This window comes from Paralichthys olivaceus, chromosome 18 (genome assembly GCF_024713975.1).
Source record: "Paralichthys olivaceus isolate ysfri-2021 chromosome 18, ASM2471397v2, whole genome shotgun sequence".
NCBI classification, from domain to species: Eukaryota; Metazoa; Chordata; class Actinopteri; order Pleuronectiformes; family Paralichthyidae; genus Paralichthys; species Paralichthys olivaceus.
The window spans coordinates 18799815-18812397 of record NC_091110.1 but is presented as its reverse complement, the minus strand read 5'-3'; the positions used below and the strand labels follow the sequence as shown (position 1 = coordinate 18812397).

Genomic DNA, 12583 nt, shown 5'->3' with positions numbered 1-12583 from the left:
GTCCGTCTGCCTTCGTCTCAAATCCTGTCGAAGAAAACAGAACAGAATTCGTCTTGTTTTGCTTTAGAGTTTATTCAGCAGAACTGTACATGCATTCCTCCATCGCTTCAGTGTAGAAGTTCTGTATCACTGGTGTCGCCCTGATAACTTATAGGTCCAACATGATTTGAGTACATTCAGATAATTACAGCTATTTAACCAAAAGGTCGTATTTTACTCTTTGCCACCTACATATGCACAATAAAATCCACAAGTTCTCTTTGGTCAAACATAAGACGTCACGTTAACACTCGGCCTAGTGAGATAATCTGCCTCCTGCTGCCGCACTGAGCATGTTCACATGTTCACACTGTACAGGTTAAGGCTAGTCGAGTGATATCAAACATGACGGGGAGGAGAGGGGTGTTAACTCAAAGATGACTGGACAGTAGTAACGACAGACAGTGATGTGGCGCGTGTTCAGATGTAGACTGGTTGTTCCTGCGCTGTCAGCAGACGGTACATGGCCGCAGGCATCGTCTTCATGTGGATCTGCGGCAGAAACGTTTCAAACAAAAGTTCAATAAAACAATTGTGCATTTAAACGATGTCGCACGGTTAATTAAAGGCGTGCCTCTCCTCACCTCCCCCATGGCGTTAGACAGGATCTGAACGATCTTCTCGTGGGGCGTGGCCACGACGCTCTGGCTGTTGATCTCGATGATGCGGTGACCGACACGAACGCCTCCCCTCTCAGCGATGCCGCCTCTCATCAGGCTGCAGATCTGCACACAGGGAGCAACAATAACAGACTCGAACTCGCACCGCGTCCTTGTTCAGCCTCCGCACCTGTCTGACTCGTGTTAACACTCACGATGCCGTTCTGGACGCTGAAGCCCAGCTGGTATCTGAGGTCCGGCCTGCGAATCAGCACCATGGTGACGGGAGGACACCTGACGATGTTCATCTTGATCCTGGACTGAGACTTCAGACCCTGGGGGGGAAGACGGGGGCGGGTTAGCTACGACACAATCGATGTCTAACAGCACACGCAGGAAGCGGCAACGTACCTTGATGATGCTCTGGCAGGTGCTCAGCGGTAAACCCACCAGACTCGTCCCGTTGATGGTCATGATCTGATCTCCGATATTAAGTCGACCGGACTTCTCTGCCGGACCGGCGTGCATCATGCTGGCGATGATGACGGTGGGGAGGATGGAGCCCCAGCCCGACTCCACGATCACCACGCCCAGGATCTCTCCTTTCTGCTTCTCGATGTAAACCTGCGGGGGAGACGAGTCCAGGGCCGGGGACGTCAGGCTCTGAGCTCCTAAATATTCATGTGAAATTCACTGTGAAAAATTCAGACAGTTGCAGGAAAACGTTTGTCCATGAAATCGTGACGGTTTGAGCTCCTCGCAGCCGACGGCACGACGGGTGAGAGATGCGAGACGACAGCGGGCGAGAGGAGGGGGGGAGGAGCCGAGGTCGGGGGAGGTTGAGCGTTTCAGATTCAATTCTAAATCCGAGGTTATGGACTTGAAATGTCATTTTTTTTACCGAACTGTCACAGTGACTCAGACACCAGCTGCTCATGGAAAAACAAGAACGACGCACTTGAGTTCACGATTTGAATTAAATCTGAGGCGGCTGCTCTGCGTTAACTACACGTTAACATCTATTTATATTTAAGTGGAATGTTCCTTTAAATTCCAGGTTTTATTTTAAAGCGTTAACGTCTCTGTCCTTGTGATCTCCTGTGATGGTGCTGCCCCCTGCTGCCTGACTTACGTCTCTGCAGTTCTCCGACTTGGAGAAGTGGATGAGGTCATCGTTGTACATGTCTTGGGTGTTGAGCAGGTCGCTGTACTCCCTCTGGCTCAGGTCCTCGGGGTCGATGCCGTTGGCCCTGAGGAACTCCTGGTAGGCGACGCTGAAGGACTGACCGATGGACTGAGCGATCAGCTGAGCCTGAGACGGAGACAGAGAGAAGCTTGTGAGTTTTAACTTTAAAATAAAATAACTTTACAAATATCCGCTGATAACTTCTTGTATTTGTGCTGAACTAAGATAAACATCTTCTCATTTAACTTCCAGCGACACAAACTGGTAATTTCCCCTAAAATAAATACGTAGCAATGATCACAGTTAACTTTAGTCGCTCATCTCTCCTCCTCACTTCACTGCCACCAAATTCAGATATTCTTGTTTCCCTGACTGACGAGAAGGTGATTTATCTTTGTTGAGTGTTGAAACAAAATGCATTTAAATTCCAATTTCACTATCTAATAGAAAAGCAGCATGGGTGATGTGGCTGAGAGTTATTTGTTATTGCACATTTAAATTTCAGAACAACACTAATTTCTAAAGTTGAAATAAAATAACCAGGAGAGAAGAAGAAGCAGAACATGAATGAGTTTGTCTGAGGTCTGATGTAAACTCCTCAACAGTGGAAACACTCATTTAAAAACTCGGACTCACGTCCTCGGACTCGAACACGTGACAGATCATCCTGTAGAGACGTCTGTCGTCGTGGCTCATGGTGGTTTGCTCGGCTGCGTGGTCCAGGTTGTCCTGTGCGCTGCGGGATCGAACCATCTTCCCCCGGGCCATCAGCACCACCATGTTACCGATGTCGGCGATGTAGGAGATCGTCCTCAGAGGCAAATCCATCAGAGACTCCTGGTGATCCGCAAAACACACGAGGTTTCCTCTGAGTCCGGGAGTTAAGTTTGCAAAAGAACTCCATCCCTCCACGGTCAAAGGATTCAAGCACAAATCTTCACTTTCATACCTGAGTGTCTGCATTGAGGACTTTGATCCTCTGCGTGGACATGAAGAGATCGACCTCAGCGGTGGACGGAGCCTCGCCGTCGGGGCTCTGCAGAGAAACGACGAGAGAAGAAGTGAACGGAGGAAGCGACAGGCCGATCGGCAGCGGTGACGGAGGAGAGCAGGTGTCACGACTGTCGACAAACATCGAATCTTAACAAAGACAAACGACGGAAACAAAAAAAACCTTTTGTATAAAGACAGAAATGTGAGAAACCAGGACTCTGCAGATTCTCAGTCCAGACAAGAGACAGCAAATCATCTTCGACGTGAAACTGTGAAAATCAAACAGAACTCACCTTCTTCCTGTTCTTCGCCTGTTTCTGAGCAGCCTACAGAGATCGGAGACACGAACACAGACTCAGACACAAATCAAAGAGGAAACAGCTGGATTGTCTGAAGACTGCCTCCATTTCAAATGCTAAATTAATGGACAATGGGGTGTGTGTGCGTGTGTGCGTGTGTGTGTGTGTGTGTGTGTGTGTGCGTGTGTGTGTGGGAGGACAGTGATGTTACTGTCTATCACATCTGACAACGGCAGACGACCGGAGGCCTTTGCAGCAAAGATGATCAGAAGTCCGCTCTTTATCGATGTGACACCAACGACCCTGCGGACAGAAACGTGGCCTCGTGTGTTTCTGGTCGACGCCTCGTCACAGATCAGAGGTTTTATTTCGCCACCGCCTCCTCCTCCTCTCTGATATGCTGCTTTGTCGTTTCTCAAAACGCAAACCTTCCGACAGCAGAGATGTGGTGAGAGTGGATTTAATTGAAACGGGATCGAAAGATTGAAACTGTTTTACGAGAGAAAGCGTCAACGAAGTCTCACATTTTAAAGCTTCTGTGGAAGAACTGATCTCTGGAGGCGGCTGCTGGTGTGAGACTCGTCCAGCTTCTAAAGACACAAACCTCTTTCTCTTCCTTTCTGAAAAGACGACATGACTTATGCATGGCCCTCATCATTATACTTTCTCCCAGCGTCTCCTCCCCGTGGGTTCCTCAGACCTTAACGGAGGCGCTGTCCTGGAACTGTCAGTCAAACCGACCGGAGAGCAGAGTTCCCCTCAGCTCCTTTTCCTGCCTCTGACTTTCTAAAACGTTTTTTTTTTTTTTTTTTTTTAAACCGCTCGTCTTTTTCACGCTCACGCACTCCAACGTTTAAATGTCGTGCCGTCAGCGTCCCGGCACGTCTTTCTCGCCACGACCTTAAATGACTCAAAATAATTCACACTGGCAGCACAACTCGAATTTGGGGGAAATTATAAATGATGTAGTTTGACTCCTGTGATGTAAAATTAAAAATCTCCTCCCTGTGCGTGTTTGCCATCACACGCTGGGAGAGGAGCAGAAAGTGGCGACTCCTCGCTCCGCGGTCTTGAACAAGCGGTTTATGTAACGCTCAGGAGAAGCGCTCGTACGACTGTGGGTCCGGAGCAGTGATGTGAGGATGATTCTTTGTGCACAGACCCGGGATCGTTTGCCCGCCGGCTGCGACGCCTGCTGAAGGTTTCTGGCTTTGAGAGACGCAGATACGAAGCAAACCTCCGTTACATCATCGATGATGAGTCCGAGTGTGTCAGAGGTTTTACTGGAGCTTCAAAACAAGGAGCTGCAGCTTTGATATTTGAGCTCTGAGGGGTCGGTAAAGTAAAATATATATTTTATATTTAAAGATATGAAAACACGAATGTTCTTTGACAAAATACGAAACTACAAAACAACATCTAGTCTTTAAATTAAAGACGGGTTCTCACCAATACAAGTAAAAACTCAGATAATGGATTTTATATTTTCCACATAATTCATTATATTTACCCTCCGCCATTTTATGTCAGTTGAGTTTGATTTATTTCTGTCATGAAGTAAACAACACTCCCACCATGGACTTCATAACGACTTCTGCTTTGTATTCGAGCCCTTTAGACTCTGATCACGTGTTCTTCACCTCTTTTTCTCGACTGGATGAATTGAACTGGATGAACCGTAGCGTGCTCTCACCCTCACTCTGCTCATGGCCTCCTGCGCCTGCTGCATGCGGGCGCTCTTCGTCGGCGTCCTCTCCGACAGCAGGTGGGTGCAGCCCAGGTAGGTCGCAGCGAAGATGATGCCGTCAATCAGGTCCTCAGGGTCACATGGTCCCAGGACTGTGATGAGCAGAGAGCACCCATCAGGCGAATGTACACACATACAGGTACATCTGTACATGTTCAAAATATAATGTATATAAAAACACATGAAATGAAATGTGTTGGCGGAGGAGGAAGTAATCCACTCACCGTCCACAAATGTGGGAAAAGAGGGAAGAGATCTGCGAATCTGAGGAGACACGAGAAAAACTGTATTTATTAAAACTCAGTCAGTTGTTTGAATGTTTGTAGATAAACACAAAATATATCCTGAAACCTGAGCGGCACATTTAAATAAAACATATTCTTCTTAAATATCAATCTGTAGATTTAAAATTGGTTTCACAGGATTTGACCCCTGATGTAAGGCAGACTGTGAATAAAGATGTCTGGATCTCCCCCTGGTGGCTGACTGCAGTTTAGATCAGAAAACCCACATGAGCACAAGATGGCAGCGTTCACGTCCGGGATATGTCGGGGCAGACACGTCCTCCATCTTTATTTAGAGTCGAGAGTATAAAGTAGTAGAAAACTTCACACGATGATAAGTCCAGTGTAACAACGTTCTGCTCGGTCTCACCTCCTGGGCGGACGGCTGCTGCAGAGGAGACTGCGGCTCCACCTGCGGCCTCGGCTGTGGAGGTGGAAGCGTCTGATGCTGTTGTCGCTGCTGATGCTGCTGACGCTGTTGACTCGGCGCCGTGTGTGCGTATGGTACCTGCGGCCCGGCGGTGTCCCTCTGCTGTGAGGCGTGGCCTTGGTGGTGGTGGTGGTGGGAGTTGTGTTGTTGGTGATAATGTTGGGGGTGAAGGGCTCTGGATGACTCCGGCCTCCGCGGACTGAGCTGCTCCCTCACTGGACCTGAGGCGTAGCACGATGGAGACTCCGGTTCTGAGCGAGAGGGAGATTTAGGAGAGGACTACGAGAAAGAAACAGAAAGAAGAGAAAGGCATGAAACTTTAATGCCGCAGATCACACTGACAACTTTCTCTGGGACGGATGATTTAGGATTTGGGCTCAAATCCAAGTGACACTAGATGCAATGAAAGGCAAGGATGTAAATCTCTTTGTAAAAGTTCTTGGAAGCAATGACATCAAATTGAATTATTGCAACACTGCAGCAAACAGCAAACTCCTTGAGCAAAGTCACTCAGACTGAAAGAAACAGATCGGCAACACATCACACTTTTAAAAATGATCCTCTGCAACAAAAACATTCTGATATTTTTAGCATTTTCATTTACTGCTCGTGTTCTGTTTCCTCTTTAAACCTCGTTCCGAGCTGCCACCAACACAACAAGAGCCCAAAGAATAAGGATGACGTCATACTCACACGTCCGGTGGCGGTCTGCAGCGAGTACACCTCCTCCGTGGGGCTGACCTCCTGCCTCATCACCCATATCGGCTCCACCGGCTGATCGGGTGTGTAGGGGGAGCGTATGGTCTTCGTCTTCACCTCCTCAATCGCCTCCTTGATGTCTTTGATCGCCAGGCTGATGGCGTCTCCCGAGCCCCTGGAACCTCCCTCCCCCGGGTGACCCACCACACTCAGCTGCTCCAGGGCCTCGGCTGAGCTGCTGTGCCCAGACGAGGGGCTCTTATCCTGGGGTTCAGCTTGTCTGGGTGCACGTCTATGACTTTTGGAAATGGGGCTTTGACGTCCGCTGTCCCCCTCGCCGTCGGACTGTCCGTCATAGTGGTGCAGCCGGCAGCCGACGGAGCGGTCCAGAGGGGAGTGATGTGAACGGCGGTCTCTGACCTGCCTTGGTGCATGATGGGAGCCCTTGGTAGGAGAGGATGGAGAAACCCTCTCCTCTCTATGGCTGGTAAATGGCTCCTGGCTTGACTCCTGCTGGGCCTCGTGACGCTCGGTCCTCCGGTTAGGCGGCCTGCAAGGTTCTCTGGGTAACTCGGGGTAGGAGGTCATGAGAGGTTCAGGAAAAGAGTTGGGATGGGATTTAGCCTCCGAGTAGGACTCGTACACAGGATCCGGGTAAGACTTCTGATGGGACTCGGAATAAAAGTCTGCATAGGTTTTTGGGTAAGACTCGGAGCAGGAAGTAGAGTGTGACAGCGAGCAGGATTCAGAGCAGTCCTCGTCCTCGTCCTCCGGTAGGTCATTGTCAGGGACGGGACTCATGCTGGCGTCCTCACTGAAGTGGTCCAGTTGGGGAAAAGGTGGAATGTCGGGGGAGGAGGGAGGAGTCGGTGACTGGAGCGGCGGCGGGCTGTGAAGGGGGCCGTCCATGCTGAGCGAAGCCGCGCTCTCCGTGTCCGAGCAGAGATCTGTGATTTCACTTCCCTGAGCAGCAATGTCCTCCGCCACGTCATCCATCACTTCCTCCTGATCCTCTTCCACCCTCGCTGCACTTTCCTCCGCTGCCCCGTCGACCGCCTTCACGTCGTCGCGGCCGCAGACGGAGCTTCCTGTTGCTGGGCAGCAGTCTCCGTCGTCCTCGGCCTGTTCCTGTTCTTCTTCCTTCTCCTTCACTTCCTTCACTTCCTCTTCACACACTGCTCTCTGGTCCTCCTCCGCATCAGCATGTGGAGTGTGTTGCGGGTGAGGTTGCACGTTGTGGGTTGCAGGAGCAGGTGAGAGGTGGGTGGGGGTTACCACAGCAACAGGAGTGTGGTGAGGAGATGCTCTGTCCTGTGATTGGTCTGTCACGGCATCATCGGCAGAGCGCTGCTGCAACTGCACCTCCGCCGGACCTTCCCTCTCATCCTCACCGTGCGACGAGTCCTGCATCTCTCTGATCGGCTGCCTCTGTCTTTGACCTCTGAGCCTGGGGTTAGGGTCGCCGTGACGACGGTAGCGGGCAACAGCAGGGCGTGGTTGCTGGACAGGAAGAGGATCGGCGTCCCGGTTCTCGCCCCCTTCTGGCCTGGAAGACGCAACCACGGGAATCTGATCAGGACTTTGAGCCTGCCCTGGCGTGGGGCGCCGGCGGTGCCGAGCAGGTCCGCGACCCGTTGCCGGATGATGGTGGTGATGTGGATTGTGATGCTCGTGATGGTGGTGGTGGTGATGATGGGGATTCGGCTCCCCGTCCTGGTTGAGCATCTGGCACGGCCTCCAGGAGCGTCGCACAGGAGGTTCCCCGCGCGTCGTCCCGTTGGGCTGCCTGTTCCGCGGAGGCCCCTTGTGCTCCTCGCACGGTTCCTCCGTCACCTCTCCCTGATACTTGTGGCTCATGGCTGCGACGTGATCCGACTCTGCGTCTCAGAACATCCTTATGTGTCTCCAACGAAACTCCGCTCACAGCTCAGCCTGGAGACACAGAGACGGGATTCAATTACAGAAATAATCAATCCAAGGAGAGATTTCAAATTAAATGTCTTAAATCTCCTTTCAAAACAGAGTATTAGACAGCGGAACTTAAAAGTATTTAGATTAATCATCTTTCCTGACTTGTTCATTCGATATTTAATGTTTTTACCCAAAAGTTTTGCCTGAATTTCAGAGTAAATTGATTCTTTTTGAGACTTTTGGTCACAAAACAACAAACAACAGAAAGATGTTTTTCATATTTTACAAAATACGACAGTGGACTCGTTCGTCCTCTGTGTCTGACTGAATGAACTGAGACAAATCATTATCTCGACTGAAGGGAGGTGTTGAGTGGTTATGGAGAAACAGCTTCAGCTAATTCTCAGGAGAGAGATCAATATCTTAATTGTGCGTTTTTCTGAAAGTGGCTAAATGACTGCGACTGAAAATCACTTTTCCTGATTTCCTTCATGATGAACGTTTAGGTGCATTTTACAAAATGAACATCGTGTCGCACCGAAGAAGCCCAGAGATCGAGATGAGTCATTTTCTCATAGACCTCGGACGTCAGGCTTATTTCTCCTGGACCTGGACTCCATTTGTATTTACAGTCTACAGTTACTACGGTGATGTAGCATCAGGCTGGGGACTCCCTGTCTCCCTTTCCCTGCCGAGGGCGAAAACCTAAATCCTCTGGGATTCATCTGGGTGTGCACTGCACTTTAATCTGCGCCGCACTCATCCGTCCTCCAGCAGCTGGCAGATGGCACAGGACGGAGGAGGAGAGGAGGAGGTGGGGCAGGGGGAACGAGGAGGGACGTCTCTCTTGCATCTGATGAGAGCTGATTTAGAGGAGTGGAGAGGGCAGCGACATGAATTATAAATGTGAGAAACCCAGTTTTGATATTTATTGGATATGACAGGGCAATCAGTGTTTACATCAGTTATCTCATCATCACAGGCCTCAGTGTGTCCGAGGGCAACGTCAGTGAAAGGACGTTACAACGGGATCCAATGTCCTGGAAGTTATTCAAGAAAAGGTGACAAATGTTCAGTTTAAAGGAGAAACAAAGGTTAAAGCTTCTTGGTCCCATGTATTTGAATGAAGCTCCTGAAACTCGCCCACTCTGTTTGAACAGTCAAAACGTTTTTTTTTTCCCATCTGAGCACCCGTGGGTGTGTTGGTCTTACAATGAGGTTATCTGGCGGATTCTTGGCACATCGCTATCGAGGCAGCTGAAAGGGATCGACCAACAAAGAAGTCAGAAGTCAGGCGTGTTGTGTTTCACATGTTTGATCCAACATGGTGAGAGGGTACGTGGGTTTTTAAAGGGACTGGGAGACACGCTCTGACGCATGTTTTTCCTCCGCTGAACGAGCAGAAGTGGATTTAAACTCGCCGCAATAGTTTTTGGACACTGGATTAAGGTGCGACAGACGCGTTTGTCATCTTATATAAATTCTAGACGTTGAAAACCAAACGCGACGCAGAGGGCAAAGGTTGATTTGGATTCTGTAATCTGAGCACGAACCACAACTGCTGGAGTGAGGGTGGGCTCCCAGGGTGGCTCAGGTCCCCCCCTGTCGTGGGGGGGGGGTTAAGGACTGGGTGACTTGGAAGGGGATAGTTTGAAAGGAGGGGTTGCCCGGGTCACAGATGGCCCTGGCAGCGACAGTGAGTCGGACCAGGCCTGCGGAGCCGTGAGCCGAGCGACGCACCTCCATCTGTTCGGCTGCAGTGGAGGCTCACGGATTTCCGAGCCCATTAACTTGCTGATCTTACACTGACAGAAAAACACACACTGACAACAACACACGTGTCCTGTACGTACTTAAAGCCTTCACCAATTACATCCGCTCACTGAACTCGCTCCACTACACACACACACACTAAGATAACCATCGGCAGATAGACCAGTCCATCACTGTATCGTCATCGCTCAGTCTTTATCATTTGGGTTCAAGAGACTGTCAATCACGTGTTTTCTATAGATAAAATCAGAAAACTGTTTTAAAACGATCCTTCACATGATTTCAGAGAAAAACAACTCACAGATGATGTGATGAGATTTAAGGGACATGACCTCATCTCGTCTTTAAATAAACAAGTAGTTTGATGCACACGTATGATCACAGATTTCAGTGTTTCAAGAGGAAATGAGAAAATATTCACAGATTTTCTTTGAATTATGTAACTGAGGAAAACTGAAACTCTTGAGATTCTGGATCGTGAGATCCGGAGATGTCACCTTGGGCTCAGGGGAATTCAAATCTAATCTCTAATTTAAGATTCCTGAACTAAAGGATTCATAATAGTGGATTAATAAGCGTCAGGTGAATGGATGATGGGTTTTTTCAGCTGCAGCTCTGGTGATTCTCCTCATCCATCTGTGCTGGAGCTCATGATTCATCCTCACACACCTTCAGCCAGCAGCTCCGTGTTCAGATCAATATACTGACATTGTGTTTACATGCACACTGACGTTAACCCACGAGCAACCTCCAGACTCCCGCTGGTTCAGATCCGCTCCTGTGGCCTTGAAGGATTTTATTAAGATAAATACGATCTTCTACTTTCACAGTTGTGGCTCCAGCTCTTTAAAAAGGCGTTTTTACAACCCAGGCTCTGGACGGTCGCTCCGGGGCCGTGATGGATGAATGTGCTTCATCCCGGGATCCGCACCCGACGCCCTCAAACGCCCGACATGAGATTTCAAACACAAAATCAAATGCTCATCGAAGTGTTCGCACGCTCCTGACGTTAAATCTCCACGGGAGCGTGCGCCATGACAGAAAACACGACCCGACCATCCGCGCGTCCTGCCCCGCACTACACCCACCGGCGGCCGGACATTTACCTGCGTGTCGGTGGAGGAGAGGCCCGGCTCCGGCTGCTGCAGAACACGGCATCGCTCCCGGTCCTGTTCCTCCCCCGGTGCCTGCGCGCCTGGCTCGGCTCGGCTCGGCTCGGCTCGCCCTGGCTCCGCCGGTGCCTCCACACAACTCGGTGGGATTAACGCGCTCAGCCCCTCCTGCACCGTGACATCACCGCGGATTAACGATGCACAAAGCGCCTTTGCTGATGCGGGTCGTTCAGACACAAACAGTTCCGTGTGGAGCCTCGTCCCTCCCACTCCTCCTCCTCCTCATCATCCTCCTCCTCCTCCTCCATCAGCCTGCAGAGCTGCTGCAGCACCGGTGGCTGCTGTGTTCCCACGGTCTGCCGGTAGGAGTCGCTGTGATCTACCTGTTCGACCCACGAGAAGATCGGCGACACACCTGAGAGAAGAAGAAGAAGAAGAAGACAGGTAGACTTTCAACGTCTTTTCCTAAAACAGCAGCAGCAGACTTCACCTGAGGAGACAAGCTGACCCCTGACCCCTGACCCTCTGCGAGGTCACGACCATAAACCATAAAAAATAACGTGCAAAGGAAAATAAAGAAAATGATGCAAAAAGTGATTTTAACACCGGTGTTTGGGGTCGAGTCGTAAATTGTATTTCTACGTCGGGAGAGAGTTCAACGCACTGCAAATTAATAAAACACACGAAAATAGAAAAAAAACACACAAATTAAGAAAACGACTTAAACTGTAAACTGCAAAAATGACACCGGAAATGTTTCCAGGGAAGAAGTGATGAACCTCCAACGCTTTGTGGAGTTCCATCTCTACTGACGAGAAGCAGACTTCAATAACTATGATTCAATTACTATATATATATATATATATATATATATATATATAGCAATTGAGATAAAAATCTCCATATCATCTATTATTATCAGGATAAATGTCACGTTATGATTTCTTTTTAGTTGTATACATTAACACACTGTGCATTAAGCATTACATCAATATACATTGAACCTATATGATGATAACTGATATTGTTTTATTGTCCAGACCATAAGTTCATATTTATATGTATGTTTGTCCATTGATTCGTTTATTCACACATGTAATTTACGATCTAAAGCTCAAACAGTAAGAATGATTTCGTTTTGATAATCCTGAGTTTATTAATATCTCATGATAATCAGCAGTGATGCTCATGAACTAACTCAGTTATCAACCCAGCACTGAATATTAATAAGGATGGGGGGTGGTGGTGGTGGTGGTGGGGGGGGTATTCCTCACACAATAGGCTCTATGTCGCGGTGTCACTTGAAGGCCGAGCGGCTCAATAACACCCGTGTCTACGCATCGCCCAGCTCCTCTAACACATTTCACCTACGTCACGTGTGCACCCGCCCTGCTGCCCTGGAGCAGCCGTTACCGTGACAACAACACGTGAGGGAGGATGGAGATGGCGAGCGGTAACCATGGCAGCCGGTCTGTTAGGGCCCTCTCTCGTTATCGCACGCGCAAGAGGCC

The 12583-nt window shown here is 49.4% G+C and overlaps 1 protein-coding gene across 1 annotated transcript; it reads right to left on the bottom strand.

Moving 5' to 3' along the window:
- Window positions 1–53: 53 nt before the first annotated feature.
- apba1b (amyloid beta (A4) precursor protein-binding, family A, member 1b) lies at window positions 54–11214 on the bottom strand. The gene is made up of 13 exons (XM_069513136.1): window positions 11067–11214; window positions 6271–8208; window positions 5518–5856; window positions 5088–5127; window positions 4810–4955; window positions 3111–3143; window positions 2774–2860; window positions 2461–2661; window positions 1771–1950; window positions 1050–1262; window positions 854–973; window positions 624–764; window positions 54–531 (listed from the first exon to the last, which is right to left on the bottom strand). Exons 2-13 carry the CDS (start codon window positions 8131–8133, stop codon window positions 460–462), a joined length of 3435 nt encoding a protein of 1144 aa, XP_069369237.1. The 5' UTR covers window positions 8134–8208; window positions 11067–11214; the 3' UTR covers window positions 54–459.
- Window positions 11215–12583: the final 1369 nt, after the last annotated feature.